We start from the raw sequence: 23,814 nt of genomic DNA on the forward strand, positions 1-23,814 counted from the left end.
GCGGCTACCATTCAAGATTGTTGGTAGGGCAACTCACGGGCTATAATGTCTATCTATCGATCTCGGATCCTGCCCCTCTTCTGCCATGAGTGAGGACTTCTGAGCCAGATCTAATTTGCTGAAAGAAGCAATGAGTCCAAGCTCGACGAAGCCTCAGTTCCTTCGGTCTCTCTCGTCTACCACCGCACTTAAGCCGACGAAAGACAAGCCTCGACTCTATATTGTCCTCTACCCCCGGAGCGCCTCGTCTACAAATTCTTCCTTTCGCAACGCCCTCAGCTGTGACTCTTATCACTGGTCTCTCATTGTCGGCCCTCAAACCGCCCGGCGAACTGATCAAGGGATCCGCTACCATGTAGCGCACCTCGATCACGACACCAACCGGCACGTTTACGAAGAACAAGACATCCCTACAAACCCCATTGCCCAGAGTGCTCTGGTGCGTGTCGCCGTGTGCAAAGTCACGGACGAAGAGCGTCTGAATTCCATTCTTCGAGATCTTCGCATTCCCGCGGACGACTCGGCATTCAATTGTCTCACCTGGGTCCGCGAGGCATTTTGCAAACTCCACGATGATGGAAAGTCTGTGAAGAGTTATCTCAACGCAGACGATTGGCAAGCTGTGGAGATGTGCGCGCGGAAATACTGCAAGCGGAAGAGGGATGCGGGTAGGTTTCAAGAAGGGAATGCCCCTGCTAACAACAACGGCGCCAATACTGCGTGGAGTGTGGATAAGATCAGCACCTTCAATTTTTGGGAAAACCGTGAGACGACGGCCTAGGTGTCGGCAGAGTATGCGGGTCTAGGTTTAGGGCAGTCCGATGCGCATAGACAAGTGTTGACTGGCATCAAAGGAAGACGTCGAGATGGAGGCGTCGAGTGGACCTTGCCTTATTCCATGGCATACGTTCCTCAAGTACACCAAACGCAACATAGCACGTATCCCCAATTCCTTTGAAGAAGTTATCGTTTTTCTTTTAGACATCTGTGAGTTGCCCTCCGGAGCGTCGCATCACTACGAGGTACTTCCAACATATTCACTAGAATCAAGTACCACAGGGACAGACTCGGGGACATACATGGAGCTCACTCACTCACCACAAGACCAGCGCAAGTCAGCAAACAAGTCAGAGAGGAGTATTTACGGGAATTACGAGAAAAGAAGTTGAGGTCGAGCTTCCCGACGGAGAAAATGGGCTCATCTACTACGAAGTACCGACCGAGTTTTTTGCATTTTGAACGCTTCTTTGTCTTTTCATTCGTGATAACGGCGCGCAACGCAGACCGAGTGCGCCGCCCTCTATTAAATGTTATATATTTTTGACCTTTGTATAAAATCAACTCAGATGCGCATAGGGAATAGCATTGCATGCACCATTCCACCAAGCACGAAAAAGGTTCGCGTAGTCGTTGTCCTGTTCCACAGCTCAGTCAGTAATCAGTCGGTCAGTCCATGAACGAATAACCTGCAACGTGCCGAACACGGAAATCTATTGAAATATATTCAATTCATGTCACTAACCGTGTGCGACGAGCGCAAATCCCTCGTAGACATACAAGCCCATCTATCTGTAGGCCTGTCTAGTCGTCTGGTTGTCAAATTGTCTCCTTTCTTTCCCCGCTTTCCTTTGGTCCCTGCCGAAGCTGTACTCGATACTTCGTAATATCTAGCACAACATGTACACGTATGTGCCGTGGGTTGGGCTCTCGAGAGACATACGTGACCAACCATACTGACTTGACAAAAGGAGACAATTGACTGGACGGTCGGAGTACAGAATCAATCGGCATTGAGTGATTGGCTCGGCAGCAGTGCGAGGAGCTTAGACTGTCCTCGAGCACGGCTTCCGTTATTCCCCTATTTGGTATGCGAGTGAAATGGTCATTGATCGTGACTGTGAGCGCTGAGTATTGATGTACTTCTTTATGTGTAGATGACCCACGAGTATCCCATGCCCGTTGCGAGTTGCGCACAAGATTTATCAAAGCCTGAAAGCCCGCAATGAGCGGGACAATCGCAGGCAGCACGAGTTCGAAGACTGCAGGACGAATGATATCCCCATTCAAAAAGCACACCGTCTGTTTCGTTGTGCATAGTCCATGATGAGGTATTCCCGATTCAGATCCCACAATCCCAAGTCCTAGCCTTAGCCCTTGCCCAGAACGAACCCTGAGACGGTGAAGTCCTTCCCATGTTCCCTGCCCACGAGAAAACCAAAACACCCCGTATATCGCCGTGAATGGGCCATCGTACAAACGCCGAGTAGCAACGCTTCTGCCGAGTCGCAGAGAAACAAAAGCATAAGATATTGTATTTCCCGCCACGCATGTCACTCTCTTCGCACTTGGAAATGCCACTTCAGATCATTCAGGATCATGATTCCTTCTCTAGAGGCCGCGAAGCATCACGGTCCGCTCTCCTTCCAATTTGGCCGCGTTGCGGTCCTTGTCCGCTTTTCTAGCGTCTTCGAGGCCTTCACAATTATGAGACTCCAACATACGGTGCTTTCCGCAGAAGCGCTTCTGGCAAAATCCGCAGTCCCCCACAATTGGTTGAGCCGGTGCTTTACACCCATCTTTAGAACACCGAGGCTTGTTCGACTTCCTCTTCGTTGGTGTGGCCGCGCCCGAGGGTATGGGTGTTGATGATGTTGATGCTGGTGTGGATGGTGATGGTTGAGCGGCGCTCATCTCCGGTGCTGGCGCCTGGGGTTGGGGTTGTGATGCATCTATAGGTGTGGTACTTCGTGACGGCGCAGACAGCTTAAGTGTTGATGACTCTTGGAGCTTGAGCTCTCCCACTGTGGTTGAGGGTTCAAGATGCCTCCCATCCAGCATGAGCTGAACGTCTGCTGGTAAATTGGTAGAGGCAGAGAGGAATTCCAGGACATTGGAAACAGTGTGTACGGGTCGCACGTTCAGTTTGATGGCTGCAGGGACACTTGTTAGTTTGCCATCAGGAAACAAAATGGAATCCCATGAGGAGAGGCTCACTCTTTTCGCCGCTGATTTGCACCTGGATGGCCATATTGTCAGCCGGAAGGTCTTTGCCGGTGCTGGAGGTTGCGGAGCCAGATCGTGAGCGATTCATGTTGAATGTGAGATTTGATGTGAGGAAAAAGGATGTAGGTTGAGGAGCAGGGGATCTTTATGTGGGTTGGAGATTGCGGTTGAGGAGGATCCGGCGCAGGTAACCAGGCTCGTGACCGATGACGAATGGGCGATTAGACCAGTGCTGAGTGGAGTACTGGTAAGGAGATAGCGTGACGGTGATTAGAGGGAGGCAAGAGTATAGAAGGCAGATGATGATCTGGCTATGTGTGTGCGGTTTCAGCGGCCTGTTGGAATGAGATTGAGGTTGGATAAAGTGAGGATAGAAGAATGAGACAGTGAGGTTGGTGCAGATGAGTCGTGTAATGTACTGCCTGGGTAGTAGCGAGCTTGCTAGTCAGATGGACAATCAAGCCAGGGGACAAGGCGACAAGATGAGGCAAGCAGGTGGCTAATGGGGAGGTTAGTGGTATGTGGGAACTAGTGACAAAGGTGGCTGCTTGGGGACATTGAGGCGAAGGTCAGATACGAGTGGTCCTCGTACTTACCGAGTAGCTGAGTATGACGGGGGATCCAGTGGCTCGGAGTTTGACAACGAACGTATGGTGGATGGTAAATACGGAGAAAGGGACCCAAATTGACCTAAGTTTGAGCCACCTAGCACCCACCAGCGCCCAGGGCAACTCTAGCAGTGACAGTGACAGTGACCGCTACTGACCAGTTGGTTCCCAGGTCCCAGGGGCCCAAGTAAGGGCTAAATAAGTGGGGACCCTGTGGAAGACAGTGGCAGGTCCAAGAATGAAAGAGACCGAACAAGAGCGAGATAAATCCACGGCAGGAGCGACACAAAGACTGCGCAAGGGTGTCGGAAGGAGCGAGGGGCGAAGGGGGATGAGCGTAATCGGAGAGAAATAAGAGGTGAAAAGCTTTCAAAGGCGCTCAGTCCGAGCTGATGGGCTGGCAATCATGATGATGGCGCATAGCATAATTGAATAATAAGCTCAGGTCGTTGCGAGGGTTAATCGCGCTCTCGTGTCTCGTGGCGGCCAAAGCACCCAACGAGCCAGGTCCCAGCCACTGGCCAAAGAGCCAAAGAGCCAAAGAGTCAACCGCTCAACCACTACATTGGGTACAGACCAGTCGTGGATCAAATCATCTTAAAAACACACGTCTTGCTCTGCTGTAAGTCATACAAGCCATACAATCCCACATCCTCCCAATCTGTTCCTTTCTCCATCCTTTCCGTCCTCTTCGCCTTTGAGCCGCCATATCCGGGCGGTGGTGACGGAAACAGTCCCTCAATAATTCATTATGGCTCCCAAGCCGCCCTTTTCCCGGTTGAGGTTCAGATCGTCGGTCTGAGCGCTGGGGACTCTGACCTGCCCGTGCCCTTGTTCACTCGTCAGTGCTGACCCCATCAGGATGCCCTTGTACCTTCAAAGCGACGGACGCCCATGGACAAATGATAACTAGCCCGCTTTGACACAATTGCATTGTTGGCACCTGTAGCTGGCTGCGACGCGGCTTTCCTCACTTGGTAGGCAGCTCTGATTAGTCTAGGCCTCTCCCAAAGCAGTCCGGTTGGCTTTTGTCCGAATGCGGCATGCGACATCGACTATGCCTCCCATTCAGGTCCGGTATGCGTGGCGGCACGAGGGACAAACGTTGTATCTGTGGCTGCCATCCTTTTTAGACTCCAGGACTCTTATGCGAACGGCATCTACCGTTATCGTGAAATAGCTTTCCCACTAGTTCATATCAATCAAACCTTTCTTTCTTCCACCTGATAGTTTTCGGGTCATGTGTTGGAAGGCACTGCCCCGAACTTCCTGGCTGGGCTCGATCTGCACATGCGGCCGAGACCCTGCATATTCCCACTTCTCCTGGTCGCGGCCTCTGCTGGGCCGATCCAGTACCAGGGCAAGCATAGGGAAAATGCCCGCCCAAACAATCATGCTAGAGACGACCCAAATATGTATGCGACATCGGCGGGCAACACCATTTCTTTCCCCGTTAATGCTTCAACCATCACCTCACACACTTCGAAAGATAGTGTTCTCTTCCCCATCGCCAATGCTGCTGTGAGCTCGTTTGGTCGATTGGTTGTCATAGAGACCACCGTCTCGCTGTCATGTCAGTGGCCGACGCCGACAGCCCTAGGTCTTTTGTCGGATTCCGGCCGGGAGTCGGCGACCTCAAGCTCCTTCAACTTTCTTTTCTCCAGCGTCTGGATCAAGGTAATCGTCCTTCTCTGCCGCCTCATATTCACCAATCAGGCCCATCACGACCTCCTTCGCTTCATCGAATTCGGCTAGTCCTTCAGCAAATGGCGCTTCCTTTTTATATTGCTCTAAGTAGGCATTTCGTTTCCGCATTTTTTCGTACTGCACCACTATTCTGCGGAAGAGGGTAGCCACGCTGGTGTGATTTGCTAGCATGAGACCTGAAACTCGATGCGTGTTTGGTAGGTATGGAGATTTCTTGGTCAAAGCCACCTGGATCGAGGCTGGACCCCAGGGTATGAAATTTGCCATTCGCCGCTCTCGAATGCGCAGAAGGGATTTGTGAACGTCGGTTGGGTCGGCCTCGCCTTGGATGATGTTGAGGATGGAAATGTAGCAAGAGGATTTGGAGGGGGTGATGGATACCATTCGATTCTTCGGTTGGAGCAAGCGGCGCATCACGTCAAGCACCGTGGTTTTTCGCACGGTTTTAGCTTGGTCCACATTGTCCCCGGTGAATGGAGTATAAGCGGTCATCAGGAAGTGGCACCGTGGTGTAGGAATCAGAGACGCGATGATTCCAACCAGATCATTGTGCATGTATCCAGGATATCTCAGCGTCGTTGTAGAGGCTGACATGACTGTCGAGACTAGCTGATTCGTCTGCTGAAACGAAGGCTCTTGAACATGCAGTCTTTCTGATGCAATGCTCGATAGCGCACCATTATCGAGGACCACGACACAGTCGGCGTTCTGTGTCAACCGCCGCATGGTGAGCAAGCTGTTGTAGGGATTCACCACCACGTCGCCCGTCGCAGTGTCTGGAAACACCGAGTACGTCTGGATAATCTTCTTGGGAAACCGATCATTCATGCGCTCGAGGAGGTATGACCCGAGGCCCGACCCAGTACCGCCGGCAATCGAATGGAGGAGCATGAATCCCTCGAGCGAGTCGCTGCCATCAGCCTCCCGATCAATCATGTCAAAAATCTCCTCTTGAACCCTCTCGCCCGCCGCGTACCCTGCCGCCCAGTTATTCCCTGCGCCCATGCCATGTTCGCCGATGAAGAAATTCTCCGGGTTGTAGATGTTTTTGTAGGGGCCACTTTGAATGCTATTGATGACTCGTGGTTCGAGATCGATGAGGATGGCTCGAGGGATGTAACGTGTGTCGTCGCTCTGGTAGAAGAAGACATCTTTGCGGTCACCGCCTTCGGTAGCAAAGTCCTCGAGGTTTCCATCGCGAGAGATCCCATGTTCTTGACATAGTTGTTGCCAGAATCGGGAGCCGATTGCGTTACCGCACTGGCCTGCTTGGATGGTGATAATCTCGCGAGGCATTGTTACGAGACCGGTGCATTTGTAAGGCGGGTTGATGGCAGTTGATACTGGCAAATAACAAATTGGACGTCAACCAACGCGTAAATTTCACGCGTCCGGATGTGGGGTGTGGGGGTTTAAGCAAATTATAGCAAGGGATTGTCGTCCAGCACACATTAGCACCAATACAAAATCTCTTGATTCTATACAACTTGTACATAGAGTGATGTTCCGTCTTGCCATGGTATTCTACCATGTCACAATACCAGGAACCTTGCTTTTATCCACAGTCTATCCGATAGCTTTTCAAATGATGGCGGGTGATTACTCCTTGAAGGTGTCGACAGATTTCAATCTCAGATTATTCTGTTGAATGAAATGCTCAACCGTCTCTGGGAATTTGCGCCTGAAGCGTCTTGAGAAAATTGCGATCATAATCCATACCCACAACGTGTAGAGACACTGGACCCAGGTGATTTTGGCTTCTGGTTCTCTTTGCTCGTCCCACTCGTCGCAAATCTTCTTGAATGTTTTAGGATCATCCGTAATGACTCCCTGTATATTGTGTTGGATGCACCATTTCATGAGATTGGGGTCATTGACACTGCAGTCACCGTTACGTTAGTGATATTCTTCGAGGTACGTTGAAGCAGAGGTCGTGGCTTTGGGCATGTCTTGAAAACTTACGTCCAAGCATAGAGCGGGCGATTGGCTTTGTGTACATCGCTCATAAATCGGGCACCCAAAGGACCAAAAAGGCTCTTCTGTAGCATATTGAACGACACATTCGGGACCTTCAGGAACTGCCTGGCGTAGATGGTCGAGAATCCAATGTGTGATATCGGGTAGCCTGGGCAATATTTCATGCATAGAGGCAGGAATTTGGCAGCCCAGATACCGAGAACCACCCGTTCCTTCCAGGCCCGTTGACCAGGATTTACCGACGCCAGGGTTTGTGCTATCAGTCTCATTACATCGTCCGAGTTGTTGTCCAATTTGATATCGAGCAACAGCCAAATATGCTCCATGCCCTGCTGCGCGACGTATTCAAGTAAGTCTCGGAGACGTGGCATAGGTACGTGAGGGGCCTTGGTCGTGCGAAGGGTACTCAAATAGTCCCAGTCACAGTCGACAATTTTTTCTTTCTTGCCAAAGCACCGCTTCAGATCTGCATCGTGAGAGAGAACAACCACATTGTCCTTGGACAAATGAATGTCAGTCTCGAGTGCATGGGCGCCAACTTGCACGGCACCTTTGAAAGAGTCCAGGGTGTTTTCAGGGTGTTCGGCCTTGAAACCTCGATGTGCGATGGTTTGAGGCAAAGACTGCTTGCCACTATATGGTTTGGCCCATGTCCAGCTTGCTGTTGACTATCAGAAGCCATGCTGATGCACAGGATACAAGGACAAACCCGGAGGAAAATCCAAGGCGGTGGTTTGATTTGGACCTTGACTTCCATATTCGGATCCCTCATTCATTGGCTGGGCCAAATCCTTGCTCAGTAGCGGCGCTGTGAGCTGTTGGTGATCGGGAACATAACGCCGCATCTTGAAATGTCGTCCGCCCTGGGAAATCGACGAGTTTCTAGATTTGAGGGGGAATTCAAGGAAACAACGGGGCTTTGTGAAAGCGGCGGCTAGTCAAGATGACGGCGACATTAACAGTGGTAAGGCGATGACCTCAAATCAACCAAATATTGCCAATGAGGGGTGAGCACTATTGGGGCATGTTTGATTGACCATGAGCAGGAGAGAAAGACGGCGAGTGTTGGTAGCTTAGAAGTGACACTGGAGATGTCAGATGTAGACCTGTTTGAAGAGCTCGGGGATAGAAGAGAGGGTCAATAAACGCCGGCTTTCTAAGATTCGTCCTTTCCACTTGAAAGGCCTCGTGCACATTCTAGACCGCCAAATGGTCGCTGTACCGGCTCAGCCACTCCTGGAATCCAGGGCCTGGAAGGAAGTTTTAGGCATCTTTGAAAGGCCGTCGAATGATTGGGGGGCAGTCCAAAGGGGCACGAAGGGGTTTCCTCGGAGGTGCCGGAGTTCTTGCGCAACCACCAAAGTATAGCCAAGCCTCACACCAGCATCTAACTAGGTACCTCGTACTTATAAGTACAACATCATTAAAGCTCTCGGGAAATATCTGCCACGTGCGCCCACTGGTTCAGGTTTCTTTCGGACCGAGAGACCGAGAAACCGACAGGCCACTATCAGAGGTGGCTCTCGCGCCCAATCCTTTGCTCCGTTCGGTTTCTTCTGTTCGATTTGCCGGTCTTGACTGCGGACTTTTAAATGCCGAAGTTGCAAGTGCAAGCACTCGGAGATCTGCCTTGGCATTCAAGCACGCAACCCCCGCTTCGGAAGAAGGAATGTCTTGTATGTGGTTGCTCGGGAGTGGGTGTGTGAGTCGGAGAGAGAAAAAGGAGAGAATGAGAAGGAGAGGTGGCACGTATCGGTGAGTGAAGAAGAGACACACTTGATGAGTACTGCCATCTGATTGGTGATGCAGAGAACAACTTACATGTGGTGTGGTGATAGTGAGCTTTACGAGGACCAACAGACAGCAATACTGGGCTTGATTTGACTTGATTTCGTTGAAAGAAGGCAGGTCTGCTATGTTTGATCCTCAAGATACATGCGAAGGTAATTTCTTTTCGTATCCCCGGCGCCATCAATATTGAACATCTCTTGTCCACCATCGGAACCGCGACGCGGACTACATATATAGGCTTCTTGAAATTTCATTTCATCACAGTTCAAAGTTTGCTTTCTCCCGAGTGTAGTCACCCTTGTTTTGCGCCCATGTCCACTACACATCGGATGCAGTCACCAGCATGCATGTCATGGAACGCATCGTTGATTTTGTCAAGAGGCTGGCGATGCGTAATGAACTCGCTGAGCAAACGGTCAGAGATGAACAGACGTTGACCGAGGGGTTCGAGGGCACTTACTTGACTTTGAGTTTTCCATCCATGTAATCTTTAACAAGTCCTGGAAGTTGAGTGCGACCTTTCACGCCGCCAAACGCACAGCCTCGCCAGACACGGCCCTGGAAAGGTTTGTCAGTCTATTTGTGCCAATGCCGCGCAGCTTCTCGGCTTGCGCAAGATAATGAGAACCTACCGTGACCAGTTGGAAGGGTCTCGTGGAGATTTCAGCGCCGGCAGGGGCAACACCAATGATGATGGATTGGCCCCAGCCCTTGTGGCATGCTTCAAGAGCAGCTCTCATGACTTGGACGTTTCCAGTGCAATCAAAGGTGTAGTCGCACCCACCATCTGTCATTTCAATCAACTTCTCCTGGATGGTCTGACCGTTCAGCTGAGTCGGGTTGACAAAGTCTGTGGCGCCAAACTTCTCAGCCCATTCCTTCTTCTTGTCATTGACGTCAACCACAATGATCTTGCCCGCTTGGTTCTTAACGGCACCTTGGATGACGGAAAGACCAACACAGCCAGCGCCAAAAATAGCAACGTTGGAGCCCTTCTCCACGTTGGCGGTGATCACTGCTGCCCCGTAGCCGGTGGTGATGCCACAGCCAAGCAAGCATGTGCGGTCCATCGGAGCCTTATCGGTGATAGCCACGACGGAAATATCGGCGACGACCGTGTACTGGGAGAAAGTTGAAGTGCCCATGAAATGCAGAAGATCTTTGCCTTTGCACTTGAACCTCGAGGTACCGTCTGGCATCACACCTCTGCCCTGGGTAGCCCGAATCTTCCCGCACAAATTGGTCTTGCCGGAAATGCAGAATTTGCATTCTTTACATTCCGGGGTGCTGCCAGAGGTAAGTTACAGGTTGAACGGCGCAGGAGAGAGGAGCTGGACGTACTAGAGCGCAACAACATGATCCCCAGGCTTCACGGATGTGACACCTTCACCCACTGATTCGACGATACCCGCGCCCTCGTGTCCCAGAACGACAGGGAACGCGCCCTCCGGGTCCTTCCCGGAAAGGGTATACGCATCTGGCATCTCTTTCAGTTCCCGATTCTTACCCGCAGCAGGTGCAGCATACCTGTGTGACAAACTCCCGTGTAGTAGATCTGGATGCGGACTTCGTGGGCTTTGGGTGGAGCAACTTCAACGTCTTCGATCGAAAGGTCCTTGCCAGCCTCCCAGGCAACGGCAGCCTGGACAGAGTCAGGAGTTGTCTGGTCGGGGGAGACGGGAGAAGAAGGCCAGTGTTTACCTTGCAAGTAATAGTCTGGCAATAGGAAGAGTCAGCACATGAACCCATGGGGATCCTGGAGCATTGGGCATCACCTTTCCAACAGTGTCGGCAGGCATTTTGATGGATTGGGTCGGAGAAAGCTGGTTTCAACAAAGGCTGCAGTCCACAATAAGAGGGTAGAGGAAACACGGAAATGTCAGAAAGGAGAAGCCTTCAACATGCCGGGTGTGGGGAGGCTGTTGTTTTTCAAGTGAGCGAGCGGCCTTCTTTGAGGTGGGGTTCACGTAACTATGATGATAATGCTGAAAGAGGGGCCGGTCGAGAAGGCATCGGATGTGCAGAAGAGAACTGCAGAGCACCATCCGAGACTCCCCCCACCCGGCCACTTTTCGTTATAGATACGGCTATTCATAAGTCCTGGCGAGAGTCCTTGTTCTTCGCCGTCCTGGGCGATGTGTATGTGCAGATCAATTGGGTGGCCCCGAATGTGGAAAATGTGACAAGTGAAGGACCCCTGGTAGAGATGGTTGGTAGCAACAGTAGCAGTCCCTAGAGTCTCTGCTGCGTACCCATGGGTTGGTCGGCTTCAATCTTCCAATGGTGCTAACCCTTGTTTGTCTTACTCATCCTTGCTCGTGCCTTGCTCGTCTCGCACACCTCGGAGTAAATTGCCCGATTGGGTTAACTGAGGCTATCCAACGGAGTCTCTGCTTTTACTGCCGCAAAAAAGTTAGACAATCCCAAATACCACCAAACCTACGCGTCGCCCGATCCACACAAGGCTGATGACAGATGCATAGCCATGCGAGATGAACAACTTGAGCCTTCAGGAGTCGTCACATGCGACAGGTGATGGCTCCTCGTCTACTCCTCACTACGCGACGACTGTCAACCCTTCAGTCGGACCAGATGGAATGCTGCCTCTTGGCCCGGTGAGCCCTCTTCGAGAATTGCCTCACCATCCACCCGCACCCGGCTCGCTGCATAGGTCAACGTTACTGCACCAGACCTTGTCTGCAAGACGAGTTGTTTTCCACGAGCATGCATCGTTTCTGCTGCACCCGGCGTCACGGTTCGAGGACAGCTTTGCATTCTCTCAACCACTTCTCGCATCTGATTCATACGTGCTAAATCCCCCCTCTTATCCCCAGCTGTCTCCGGATCAGCCGCAGCATGCGCCTCCGTTTTCAGCCCACAGACCTCAGGATCACCCTGAAGGCTACATTCCGTTCCCTGCCACCAAGCTGCACCATCCGGGCATCTCTCGTGATGGGCGATCGAGTCAGAATGAAGAGCAACTGCTGGGCACGAAGCGGTCTCCTGTCGAAGAAGATAGTGACACTTCTGTTGACGATTACGACATCCCCGGACTACCTTCGGACTTGGTCGCAGATGGCCTACCTATCTCTACAACACGGAAGCGAGGTCGACCGAAGTTGGCATCGTCGGGTGCTCAGCCCAGGAAGCGACGCAAGAAGGGGACGGGTCCTCGAGGTGGTTGGAGCAAAGGGATGAAAATTGGCCCACGGGCAGCGATCGACCCTGGGCCGGAATTCAACGAACTCTATGGCCGGGCTACGACGGCCTTCATTGATGATCGAGACAGTGACAAAGCGCTTGACCTAGTCTTGCAGGCTATTGCGATTAATCCAGAAATCTATTCTGCTCATGCCCTACTCTCCGAGATATACTTCTCTCTGGACGAAGACGAAAAGGCCATTGCTGCACTTTTCAGCGGTGCTCACACTATACCAACAGATCCGGAAGTATGGATTCAAGCGGCCAACGCCTGTCTCCAAAGGTCCAAGGGGAAACGAGAGACTGCCTTGCAGCAAGCCAGTTACTGCTATGCACGAATCATCCACACAGACCGGGACCACTTGGAAGCCCGCTTTCAACGAGCAGCCGTCAGCAGAGAGCTGTCAAACTACAATAAAGCTTTGAAAGACCTGGAAGCTATCCTGGAACGGATGCCTCGGAATTCTAGCGTCTTGAGACAGATTGCCGAAATATGCATTGAAACAAGGGATCTCGAAAGAGCGAAACAATTCTACGAGGACACCCTGAGATACTACCGGGAAAATGGATTTGAGGGCCAGGAGTCATTCACGTGGGCCGACATTCTGGTCTACGCGCAAATCCTTGCTCTGGAAGAACCTCCTGATCCAGCTATCACGAATGCTTTAATATCTCTAAAGCAGTTATCGAGGTGGCTTTTAGGCCGAGAACAAGAGGTCTACTGGGATTATTTTACTGATGACGACCGAGAGTTTGACTCAGAAGATGAACCGCGACGAGTGTTGGTGCCTGAGTTTATACCCGGCAAATATTCTCCGGACGCTTATGGTTTAGGACTTCCCTTGGAACTGAGAGCTAGATTAGGGATCCTCCGTCTCAAGCAGGGCCGGAATGCTTTGGACGAGGCCTTGGCACATTTTGAATGGCTTGAACCGGAAGCCAGGGATCAGGGCGCAATTGTGTATGATTACCCAGATATATTCCTAGAGGTTGCCCAAGCCCTGCAGGAAGCCAAAGAATACGACCAGGCACTGCGTTATTATGAGGCTCTGAAGGACACCAACGCATATTCACACACAGAGTTTTGGTTGGGCATCGCAGCCACCTCCTATGTCTGCGGCGATAAGCTACACGCGGTCGAGTGCTATGAAGAGGCCAAGGCTGGAGATGAAAAATGTGTCGAAGCACGGACGCACCTTTCGAGGCTTTACGCCGAATTTGGTGACAAAGAAAAGGCAATGGAGAATGCTCGTGAAGCTGTTCGTGTGGCTGACAGCTTACTTCCTAAGACTGAACGACGCAAATACGAGCGCAAAGAACAACGTCTGGCTCGTGAGGAAGCAGAGAAGGCTCTCAAGGAAGCATTCAACCTTCCTGGCGAGGCTGTTGGTGGCACACCAGTTGATCGTATCGAGAGCAGACTCCAAAAAAAGAAGAGGACGTACAGGACCCGAAAGGCACTATCGATGCTAACGGAAGGGACAAACTACCAAGAGACAGAAGGGACGGAAGACGAATACGAGGAGTTACGCGAGGAGTTTGAACTTGGTCAAACCAGGCCCGCAATGCTGCCAACAATGGACGATGAGATCGCCAGACAGACGGCCCAGAATGTGGCACGGAGGAGAAAGGATCGGGAACCACCACGGTCACGGGCGCAAGCCAAAACCAGGATAAAACGAATGAATGCAGAAGAAAGAGAGACCCACCGAACAGAAACGATCAACAGACTCTACAGCGAGCTGGTCTACAACTCAGAAGCCATGAGGGCCGGCGACGAAATAGCAAGGAATACCTGGATGGACTGTGCTGACTCCCTTATCACGGATTTCCGAAGCAACCGCCTGCTTTACTCCAAGGAGAAATGTCATTCCTCGAACGGCATTAACCGGGAATCTATCAATGCTGGCTCACGCCAAAGATGGGAGAGAGAGCAAGGAAATGGACAAGACGTCGTCGAAGTGGATCAAGATTTCCCCATCCCTACCGTCGAATCGTCCATGCCTACTGAATATCGTGAAATCGCCTTTTCAGACTGGCTGGATGTTTTTCTCGAGTATGCCCTCCTCCTGGCTCAATTCCCTGAGGCAGACGCCCAGCATCGTTGCTACACCATTATCAATGCTGCATTGGATTGTGTGGTTTGGAACCAAGACCAACAAGCGCTCCTGCATATCTATATCACATATCTCGCTTGCACTCTTGCCTTACAAGATGACAAAGCCTTGTCCAACATTGTGCTACGATGGTTTCTGCGAACATTTCAATTTAACTCTGACGTATATCGTCTCTTTGCCGCCATGAACATGGTCTTCGCTCGGCCCGGTGCCGTGTTTCGCAACCGCGCGTCGCAACAATTCCTTTTCAAACAAATTGTGCAAATGGACGCAAATTTGCCGATTGATTATCAACCAGAAGGTTATGGAGCGGTGCCGGACTTCATGCGGCAGGGTAGGACGGATTTCCCTTCGCACAACAGGGACGATGCTGAAGAATCGCCTCGTTCTCACCCAACTATCGTGCAGAGCCAGCAGAATCAACATCAAGATATCACAAAGTTGAAGGAAATGAGTGTCGATCTTCTATCGCTGTACGGCCATGTGCTGTACGCAGGCGGTGGCTTCTCTAGTGCCCTGTCATACTTTTTTCGTGCCCTTTCTCTCAGTCCTGAAAACCCCTCGTTATTACTCAGTATTTCACTGAGCTATATGCACGAGACGCTCAGAAAGCACAGCGAGAACCGTCACATGTGGTTGCTGCAGGGCTGGGCATTCTTCGAGGACTATGCCGATGCGAGGAGGGGGTGGGCGCGAAAGCTGTTGCAAGAACAGCAGAACAGTGATGGTGACGCAGACCATGTGACCGCACAGGACATGAACGGCCTGGAGCTGCTGATTGAGCGAGAGATTGCGTTCAACCGTGCAAGATGCTGGCACATGCTGGGCCTGTCGGATCTCGCCGTGCGGGCATACGAGAAGATGCTATCCTTCACAGTCGCATCTGATCGGCTCTCAGCCCCTGATGCCACTGCCACTACAGCACGTGCGGACAGCGAAGCAAACACAGAAACGAAACACAAGGACTTCACTATGGAAGCGGCGTATGCCATTCAGACGATGTATGCTCTGAGCGGAAATTCGGAGATGGCTAGAGAAGTGACAGAGAAGTACCTAGTTGTTTGATACCCTCCAGCGAGGCGTTGGAAGCTCACTTGACTGTTCAAACTTGGACTTAGACCGGCGGCTAAGGAAGATAGACGGGTGAAATTGATGTGCTCTTTTCCTCCAGACTTCTAAAGAGAGGTATTTTATGTACAACATTTGAATGCCAGTCCACCAGTTCCCCTCCAAGGCACTCTTGGAAACGTACCACCTAGCACCTTCGTCAACAATCTGGCCTCATCGAACCGCCAGATTAACCACACCGCTCTGCTTGTCTACTGGCTCTTGCTAGCCACCAACCTCTCAACATCCGCCACCGACTGGTTCAAAATCTGTTGCAAAACCTTGGGATTCTCGAGCTCCTTGGTAACCTTGGCGATAATGCTGTCGGCCAACTCCTTCTGTTGTCGTTGTTTGACCTGGCCCTCGTAACGGACCCAGCTGTCGAGAACGTTCTTGGCTTCAGCAGCCAGAGCGGTTTTTTGCTCGAGTTCGAAAGCCTGAGCTTCGAGTCTTGCAGTTTCCTGGAAAGAAACCATCAACCACTGTATATGGGCAAGGGGAAGTGGATCTCGGGTTTCGATGCCTTACCTTGGAAACATCAAACAGTTGCTTCGTAATCTCGACCACATTGCTCAAGGGCTTGACATCCTCAATCCGCTCTTTAATGGCACTAGCATGGTTTGTTCTCGCCTCATTCAACAAATCCTTGATTTTCTGCACTTGGCCATCCGCCCAGTCCTTGTACATGGGGCCGGTGTATTTAAAGATGCCGTAGAAGACGGACAGCAGACAGAAAGCGATGACGCTCTCCTCGTTCACGACGTAGAGCTCATTGCTGATTGCCCAGACTGAGATTCCAGCGCCGGCAGAAAGAATGGCGGTTTTGCTGGCGAGGGAAGACCCTGGGAGAGCATCGACGATGGATTGAGCTGTCTTTTTCGGATCTTGCGAGGGCACGTTCGAGGAGGATTGATGACGGATCGAGGTCAAGGGCGTGCTTGCAGCGAGGGTTGGAAGGGCACGGATTGGGAGAGAAGTCGATGCGCGGAGTTTGCTGGCTCCTAGAACTTCGATGTCAGCTCTGCTTTGGACCATGTCGAGCTCCAGTGCATGTGCGGGACTTACCAGCAGCACTCCTCGCCAGTCTAGACGCCATTGTTGTGGTGTTTGTAGCCTGAACAGTCGACCTGAGAGCTCCTGACGTTAGAAGTTTGGTGGTCCGGCGCACGGCGACGAGAGCTTGCAATTGAGGTCTGATTGCGCTAGTCCATGTGTGGACTAGTTCTTGGCAATAAATTGGCGCCATCAAAAAATGTTTCGAGGCGAAGAGGGGCTGGGGCCAGGGAACCGCAATGCCGCATGTCACCGCATGTTAACACACACATTGGGAGAGTGAGGACAAGGGCAGAACGGCCGCATTAAGCACGGAGGGGTGGTGATTTTTCACATCTTTCATTTCGAGGGCATCTGTTCTCCATCGCTCTCGCTCACCTTCGCTTTTGTTCAGCAGCCTCTGCCCACCATGCCTTCGTCAACGGCCACGGACTCGTACGCGGCCCAAATTGCTGCTCCTATGACGGTACCACAGCGGAAGCAATTGCTCAAGCAGCTTCAATCGCCCGACGCCATTGACAGCCTCCGCCGTCCTGAAATTCTTATGGATTTCTTCACCGACAGTCTTGACATGAGGGACCTGAGTCTCGCGGTGCCGGCTCTCACGGGCCTCTTCCACCTCATCACCACAAAGAACCTCGACTACCCCTCCTTCTACCCTCGACTGTATGCACTTCTTGACCGAGATCTGCTACACAGCAAATATCGCAGTCGGGTGCTGCGGCACCTCGATATCTTCCTGTCTCCGACAAACCACTTGCCGGCTGCAACCATTGCCAGTTTCATCAAGCGCCTCTCGCGTCTCTGTCTCTTTGCCCCTCCATCCGGCATCGTGGCCATAATCCCCTTCATCTACAACCTTCTCAAACAGCACCCCACCACGACCTTCATGATCCACCGCAATCCATACCCTCCCTACACCAAGTTCAAACACAACCTGGGCAACGACCCGTTCGACCCGAACGAACCGAATCCACAGCTCACCAATGCCATCGACTCCTCCCTGTGGGAACTGGAGACCTGCCAGTCACACTACCACCCCACAGTAGCGAGCATTGCCCGGATTATATCAGAACAGTTCACAAAACAGCAGTACAACCTCGAGGATTTTCTCGACCACGGTTACGCTACCCTGCTCGAGAGTGAATTCAAGAAGAAGGAGAAGAAACCACCTGTGGTGGAGTACAGGATCCCCAAGAAGATTTTCGCTCCCGCCGAGGACAGCGAAGACGACGCTACCGGGCAAGAGGACGGTATGGACAAGTTGCTGGACATGTGGGACTTTGAGTGTTAGGATTTCCTTTGTGGGTAAGAGGGTAACGATTCATGGCAAAGACGAATATAGACATAGAATATAGATATAGATCAAATAGACGGGGGCTATCTGTGATGCGTTCAAGCGATGGAATTTTGACAATGACGATCCGTGAAGGAGAGGGTTGGACTAGACATACACACAATTCATAAAATGCGGGGATGTTTCTGGTGCAATTGCAATTGTAATTGCGAATGGCTGATCTGAGCATCATTGTAAGATCCCCTTCGTCGTGACCGAGACGGTGGCAATGGTCAAATTGACCTTGGATAGAGCAGTGTGCAGTTCCTTCGCCATCGCCGTAAGAGCAGGATAGTAGACGAAGCTGCTCAGTGGAGAGAAGCAAGAGCCCAAACGCCGCAAGCAACACGATGCTCTGGCTCGCTGCGACAGGAGTATCGCGCGGAGAGATGTGAAAGAGGTAGAATTGTCTCTCTCCAAGCTGTCACATTAGAGACAGAAGATGAATTGATGGCATTGCGAACAGCCAAAGAAGCTGCCATTGTGTATAACACCGAGCACAAGTACAGAATGCAAAGAATCTGCACTAAACATATCAGGAATGTAACCAGCCACGCTAGCAGAGAGTGAACCCCACATCGTTCAGTATCTACACAATTCCAAATCCAAGTATACTCACTCCTACAGTGCTTGGCGAGCCTCATGAGCCTTGCTATCGACCCGAACGACCCCAAAATCTATGACATTCGAGAATGCTTCTACAGCGTATGGGAGCCCAATGTCCTTGTGCGTATGTGGGAGACAGAGGACCGGTCTAGCGACACTATGAGCAATGGGGAAAGCACACTGCTTTCTCACGTTTCCGAGACCAGCTTCGAGACGCTACAACCTACCACAGCACTTGAAGTAGCGCCTGAAGCACTGAGAAGCTCTACGTGATCCGATACATCGGTAGCCTTGATTTCCATCCAGACAGAGCGTCTCTGAGCGCTCGAGGCAGCAACACATCCCATAAGAAACATTGTCCGCATCTAATGGGTCCATCAAACAGCTATAAGGTCAGCTGGACACAACACAGTCAGAACATGCCCCTGGTACTCCTCTTTTCACTTGTACCGTACAGCATAACAAGGCCTAGTGTATCAAATCTGATGGCTGCGAATGTTATGTAGAGGCAGAGAAGAAGGACAAAAGGTATTACAGCAATGACAACCAAAGATCCAAACGAGGCCGAAGAAATACGGCCCGCTTCCCTTTCCAACAGGGTTTTCCCCCTAAAACTGCTTCTTATGCGCCCTCTTCTTCTCTGGATGTCTCTGCAACTGCCTCTCCACTCCGGCCTCCAAATCCAAGAGGTCCTTGCCACCGAAACCTGGGAGAGTCGCTGACGCGTCTAGACCGTCATCTTGTCCGACGTGGTGCTTCTTCTCCAGCGCCCGGACCTTTCTTCGTCCAGCCACTGGTGCCGAGCTGTTCATGACCTGCGCGATCAGATAGCCGTTGATGGTGTTGCCCGAGTTCTCCAGCGCGTAGAGCGGGCATTTGCCGTCGTCGGCCGAGCAGTACACGGTCGGGGGGCAGCAGATGCCGACGGAGTTGGGGCACGTCTGGCACAGCGGGTTGGCGTCGGTGGAATTACCTAGGGGAAAGCTCGAGTTCGAGCTCGACGGGGAGGAATAGCGTGACGTGGTGTTGGAATAGGTCATGCCGTCGCCCGCGCCGTCCCCTCTCGTAACGTTGGACGAGTCAGCACCGGCGAGGCGGAGCATGCCGTTTGTGCCCCCGGCGTCGTCTGGGCAGTAGGAAAGATACACGCTGACGGTCCTGATGGGTCGGGAAGTCGGCGTGGGCGTGGTCGAGGGCGAGACTATCACGGGAGAGCCCGTCGTCGCCACGAAGGTGCCGGAGCCGGTCTGCAAGCAAGAAATGACCACAGAATCAGCGTTCGAAGGACCTTTTCAAATATATGACACTAGTGTGAGACGTACCAAGATCCCGCAACCGCTGAAGTTGCCACTGCCCGTGACCGTGCCCGATGTGACCAACGAGATCAGTCCTCCTCCAAATGCTGGCCAAACGGTCCCTGTGCCGGTCAATGTGCCGGAGCCGGAGCCGGAACCACCTGTGCGGCGCACGAGTCAGCCTGGTGATGCCGAGCCACTATCGACAGAGTATACACATACAGCCTGTGATTTCGGCGGATCCGCTAAACGTGCCTGACGTGGCGATGATGGTGCCACAGCCAGAGACGTTGCTTGCAAAGCCTGGATCGGAGAGAGAGGGACAGAGAGAGACAGTTAGTCAGAAACTTGCAACCTTTGAAACCTCGATGTACGTACCAGTGGCGGTCCCTGAGGTGACAATCGGCGTGCCTCCTAGATACACCGTGCCTGTCCCCACTGTGTTTTTCCAAAGTTAGTTGAACTGTTTCGATCCAATCTGATTAGACCGTAAGAGGAAAATCCCAAAAGAAAAGCACACATACTAACGATCCCACTGCCAGAAGCTTCGCCGCATCCTATGATGGTGTTGGGCACGGTGGTTATGATGACTGAGGTCGACGACGACGTCGAAGAAGTGGACGACGAGCTCGACGCAGTGCCTGTGATGATGGTTAATGTAGATAACGAGGACGATGATGATGATGACAATGATGTGGATGTCCCACTTCCCCCTGTCGAAGAAACAGTGGCGTCGCCAGAGTTTGTTATTGCGATTGTCGTGCTTGAAATGACAATGATTGACAAGCTGGTGGTGCGGGTTGAGGAACTTGACAGTGACGTAGAAGTATACGGCTGGCTGGAGGCCGCAGCGGAGCTGGTGGTGGGTGTCAACCTCGGCGTCAAGGTGGATGTCGTTGAGACGATCACGGTCGTCCCGCTGATGACGGTGACGGTGGTTCCTACAGATGTAGATGTGCTTCCGCTGTTGAGTATCGGCCCTTGGGATCGAGAGGAGGTTCCGCTCGTACTGCTTGGTGTGAGGAGGGAAGATCTGGAAGTCATAGTTGTGGAGCTGAGTGCTGTTGTGGTCGACGTGGTTGTCGATCTAAATACTCCAGTCGACGCCATGAACGATGTGCTGGTGGTTCTGCTCATTGTGCTGTTGGTCCGACAAGAGGCAGGGATCGTGAAACAACACGGCAGGCCGCTCGATGACGAGGTACTGGGTTGGAATACGCCGCTATAGTCTGTGTCGTAACAGGACGCAGTTGTCGTCTGTGGAGGCAGATTAAAGACGCCCTGAGAAGGCCTCGTCAGTCTCTGCAGTCGGGATAAGGATGAATGACCGGAAACAGACTCACATGATATGTGTGGGTTGTGCATGGCAATGTCGATGTAGTTGTGCCGGTGGGAGTAGAGGAGACGCTTTCACCTCCACAGGGAGTGCATGTTGCAATGGGCGGGTCGTCAGAAAAGACTCCTCGCTTGTCGAACACTCCTCTGCCCTGCCGGGTCTTGATGAAGTAGTGATGGTAATGGAGGCTATACATGGTCTGGTGGGTGCCGTTGGCACCGACCGTCACTGAAGGCGCGACAGCTGTAATCATCGACGGAAGAATCTCGTGGCGGAGATCATAGTCACCCAGCAATTGGTTCGGTCGCGGAGTCGGTTGGTAGAGGGGTTCAACAGGGAGAGTCAAGGAGCCGAAATCAACGTAACCATATGCAATGCGAAATAGAACGCCGGCAAATATGAGAAAGGAGTGGAGCGGAGGCATCTTTGAAAGGAAGCTCAGTCAACGACAACGATAAGGAACAGACATGGTGAGGATTGAATCTTGAGCAGTGTCCATGAAGTTTCATCCCTGGTGCCGCGTTGTGATGAGCACAGACCACCAAGTCGTGGAATGGAATGTTGGCCATGGCGGGCCGCAGGAGGCCGTATGAGATCAGAGAGCGCCCTTTTTAGTACCTTGCCAGGTCTTCATCAACAAAATCTGATATCCCAGAGCTGGGGCAGATTCCCAACTCTGTTTCGGCCAGCATTGGAGAAGCCGATGTTGCGTTGGAGCTGTTGTGGTCATGTCAGCGCCATCGAGCAGGGAGCGAGCCATACCATCGATGTAAAGAAACGAAACGGATCGAGAGAAATTGTGTCTGTTTCTCCTTCTTGGGAGTATGCGAGAAAATTGCTAGATATGATATGAATACAAATACAAAGGTCAAGAGCTCAAGCTCTTAGTGACCGTGGTGACCCAAAGGGCAATACTCCCGTTTCTTCCAACAGTGGTCGCTGCTCGGGATGACGAAGTTCCTCCTGTCCTTCTACTCATCGTCCTCGACCCAGCACCCCTTGAAGTGCTTCAAGCCAGTAGGCATTGAGTCGCCAGCGGAAACAGTCACGGTCACGGAAACAGTAACCGTTTCCGGGCTTCCCCCAGAAGGACCGCCCCAGCCAATGGTATGGGAGGACAGAGGTGCAACAGGGGTGGGCGCGGAGGCAGCGTTGGTTGTCGTTGAGGCTGCCTTCACAACTGTCGCCAAGGTGGTCGACGCGGATGGTAGGGAGAAGAAGCTCGAGGTGGGCAGGACTACCGGTCGAGATTCAGAGCCCCAGGTGCCAGCTGCGCTAGTTGTCGACGAGATGGATTGAACATGTGTTTCTGTAGGGGCGGTAGCCGAGATGAAGATTGTACTGGAAGCAGAACTTGAGGCAGAACTGGAGGCAGTCGTCGAGGATGATGTTGGTCCTTCAGGTGCAGAGGCACCGCCCTCGAAGATGTCATCCTGTGGACCTGGCTTGAACCCGTTACGTGCATTGTAAGCCGGCGTTTGTGAGAGTTTCGTCACAACGTTGTTTCCTGTCAGCTGGTTCCACACGATCATTTGCTTTGCTCCTGGGGCGCATTCGGAAGGATCGGTATCGCACATGACGGGTGGTTTGGCCTTTGCGAGGGGAGTTGTGGATGTGGCACCAGTGACCATGCACTTGAAGCCTTGCATATAGATATTGGGCTGTCCACATCCATGAGGCACCCAAAGCCAGGCACAAGTCTGAAAAGAATTTGTTAGCCGCACTCATGCTGATACGATGCAAAGAGAACTCACGCATCCGCCTTCAGGGCATGCAGGCATTGCCGCTGGAACCTGGTAGGTTGCTGCTCGTTTCCAGGGAGTGTGCTCAAGAACAGAAAACACAACCAGATCCTCCATCGTGATGGCGGTCAGATCACTCTCGTAGGCAATAGCAAAGGCAGTGCCTTGGGCCATGCTCTGGTTCTGAACGTGCATGTAACCTCCGTCTTGGATACAGCCCTCGCCGATACCGCCACCGTTCCAGTCCTCTGGGTGATCGCCCCCATCTGGCCATTCGGAAGTCTTTGAACCACCCCAGGACAGAGTTGTAAAGGCTTGGTTGTCGGCCAGCTCGACGTCGAAGGAGCCGCCGGCAGGTAGCTCGAGAAACACTCCAGGAGGCGGAGGGACAGCATCACATCCTCGATCGTGTTGGAACCACCATTGTTCCTGAGTAAGGTTGTACAATGGCGAGACGGGGGCATTAGAGTTGGGATTCGGGTTGGCAGGGTCTGTGCCGTTCTCGCAGTACATGCCCTTCGCAAATGCCGCAATATGGGCCTGAGCCATGCCCACCAGGGCCAACCCTGAAAGGATAAATGCTGCAGCCATGTCGTTGGAAAAGAGTTTGGGTTAACAAGGCTGGACGAGTAACTCGAGACAGTATCTGTAGCAGCAGCAGCAGATTTCAAACTTTCGGTTATCGAAACTCGTATCGAGAGTCTGGGCAGCGAAAACGAATGACTGGATAGATTGAGAACGAATGGACGTGCGCACTGCGCCGCTTAAGAAAAAACGAAGGAAAGGCCTCTTTGAGTGCCGGTTATGAGAAGAACAAAGTGCTTGTGGAAGACAAAAATACCACAGAAAGAGGGCGAGAAGGGCCATTTTGTACTCAAGGACGCTCCTCCATCTCCTTTGACAGAGACATGCCACACTGAAGCACATGTACCACG

The 23,814-nt window shown here is 52.1% G+C and overlaps 12 protein-coding genes across 12 annotated transcripts; 4 read left to right on the forward strand and 8 right to left on the reverse strand.

The window, feature by feature from the left end:
* Positions 1 to 130: 130 nt before the first annotated feature.
* Z517_12470 (uncharacterized protein) lies at positions 131 to 781 on the forward strand (the record flags this gene model as incomplete). Its single annotated transcript, XM_013422414.1, has 1 exon — positions 131 to 781. One exon carries the CDS (start codon positions 131 to 133, stop codon positions 779 to 781), a length of 651 nt encoding a protein of 216 aa, XP_013277868.1.
* Positions 782 to 2,388: 1,607 nt separating this feature from the next.
* Positions 2,389 to 3,091, reverse strand: Z517_12471 (uncharacterized protein; the record flags this gene model as incomplete). Its single annotated transcript, XM_013422415.1, has 2 exons — positions 2,389 to 2,930; positions 2,995 to 3,091. 2 exons carry the CDS (start codon positions 3,089 to 3,091, stop codon positions 2,389 to 2,391), a joined length of 639 nt encoding a protein of 212 aa, XP_013277869.1.
* A 2,155-nt stretch (positions 3,092 to 5,246) lies between these two features.
* Positions 5,247 to 6,614, reverse strand: Z517_12472 (tubulin gamma chain; the record flags this gene model as incomplete). The annotated part of the gene is made up of 1 exon (XM_013422416.1): positions 5,247 to 6,614. The coding sequence occupies one exon, from the start codon at positions 6,612 to 6,614 to the stop codon at positions 5,247 to 5,249; it is 1,368 nt and encodes a 455-aa protein (XP_013277870.1).
* A 303-nt stretch (positions 6,615 to 6,917) lies between these two features.
* Positions 6,918 to 8,140, reverse strand: Z517_12473 (uncharacterized protein; the record flags this gene model as incomplete). The annotated part of the gene is made up of 3 exons (XM_013422417.1): positions 6,918 to 7,197; positions 7,281 to 7,956; positions 8,005 to 8,140. The coding sequence occupies 3 exons, from the start codon at positions 8,138 to 8,140 to the stop codon at positions 6,918 to 6,920; spliced, it is 1,092 nt and encodes a 363-aa protein (XP_013277871.1).
* Positions 8,141 to 9,378: 1,238 nt separating this feature from the next.
* Positions 9,379 to 10,885, reverse strand: Z517_12474 (S-(hydroxymethyl)glutathione dehydrogenase; the record flags this gene model as incomplete). Its single annotated transcript, XM_013422418.1, has 6 exons — positions 9,379 to 9,490; positions 9,547 to 9,644; positions 9,719 to 10,373; positions 10,428 to 10,563; positions 10,614 to 10,728; positions 10,832 to 10,885. 6 exons carry the CDS (start codon positions 10,883 to 10,885, stop codon positions 9,379 to 9,381), a joined length of 1,170 nt encoding a protein of 389 aa, XP_013277872.1.
* A 693-nt stretch (positions 10,886 to 11,578) lies between these two features.
* Z517_12475 (uncharacterized protein) lies at positions 11,579 to 15,469 on the forward strand (the record flags this gene model as incomplete). The annotated part of the gene is made up of 1 exon (XM_013422419.1): positions 11,579 to 15,469. One exon carries the CDS (start codon positions 11,579 to 11,581, stop codon positions 15,467 to 15,469), a length of 3,891 nt encoding a protein of 1,296 aa, XP_013277873.1.
* A 254-nt stretch (positions 15,470 to 15,723) lies between these two features.
* On the reverse strand, positions 15,724 to 16,546 carry Z517_12476 (uncharacterized protein; the record flags this gene model as incomplete). The annotated part of the gene is made up of 2 exons (XM_013422420.1): positions 15,724 to 15,972; positions 16,040 to 16,546. The coding sequence occupies 2 exons, from the start codon at positions 16,544 to 16,546 to the stop codon at positions 15,724 to 15,726; spliced, it is 756 nt and encodes a 251-aa protein (XP_013277874.1).
* Positions 16,547 to 16,973: 427 nt separating this feature from the next.
* Positions 16,974 to 17,858, forward strand: Z517_12477 (uncharacterized protein; the record flags this gene model as incomplete). Its single annotated transcript, XM_013422421.1, has 1 exon — positions 16,974 to 17,858. One exon carries the CDS (start codon positions 16,974 to 16,976, stop codon positions 17,856 to 17,858), a length of 885 nt encoding a protein of 294 aa, XP_013277875.1.
* A 1,256-nt stretch (positions 17,859 to 19,114) lies between these two features.
* Positions 19,115 to 20,357, reverse strand: Z517_12478 (uncharacterized protein; the record flags this gene model as incomplete). Its single annotated transcript, XM_013422422.1, has 5 exons — positions 19,115 to 19,753; positions 19,829 to 19,962; positions 20,024 to 20,104; positions 20,180 to 20,239; positions 20,330 to 20,357. 5 exons carry the CDS (start codon positions 20,355 to 20,357, stop codon positions 19,115 to 19,117), a joined length of 942 nt encoding a protein of 313 aa, XP_013277876.1.
* Positions 20,358 to 20,387: 30 nt separating this feature from the next.
* Z517_12479 (uncharacterized protein) lies at positions 20,388 to 21,029 on the forward strand (the record flags this gene model as incomplete). The annotated part of the gene is made up of 1 exon (XM_013422423.1): positions 20,388 to 21,029. One exon carries the CDS (start codon positions 20,388 to 20,390, stop codon positions 21,027 to 21,029), a length of 642 nt encoding a protein of 213 aa, XP_013277877.1.
* Positions 21,030 to 21,096: 67 nt separating this feature from the next.
* On the reverse strand, positions 21,097 to 21,561 carry Z517_12480 (uncharacterized protein; the record flags this gene model as incomplete). The annotated part of the gene is made up of 1 exon (XM_013422424.1): positions 21,097 to 21,561. The coding sequence occupies one exon, from the start codon at positions 21,559 to 21,561 to the stop codon at positions 21,097 to 21,099; it is 465 nt and encodes a 154-aa protein (XP_013277878.1).
* A 547-nt stretch (positions 21,562 to 22,108) lies between these two features.
* Z517_12481 (uncharacterized protein) lies at positions 22,109 to 23,470 on the reverse strand (the record flags this gene model as incomplete). Its single annotated transcript, XM_013422425.1, has 2 exons — positions 22,109 to 22,837; positions 22,892 to 23,470. The coding sequence occupies 2 exons, from the start codon at positions 23,468 to 23,470 to the stop codon at positions 22,109 to 22,111; spliced, it is 1,308 nt and encodes a 435-aa protein (XP_013277879.1).
* Between the last annotated feature and the right edge of the window lie 344 nt (positions 23,471 to 23,814).

The sequence above is a fragment of the Fonsecaea pedrosoi genome (assembly GCF_000835455.1).
Source record: "Fonsecaea pedrosoi CBS 271.37 unplaced genomic scaffold supercont1.10, whole genome shotgun sequence".
In the NCBI taxonomy this organism is placed as follows: domain Eukaryota; kingdom Fungi; phylum Ascomycota; class Eurotiomycetes; order Chaetothyriales; family Herpotrichiellaceae; genus Fonsecaea; species Fonsecaea pedrosoi.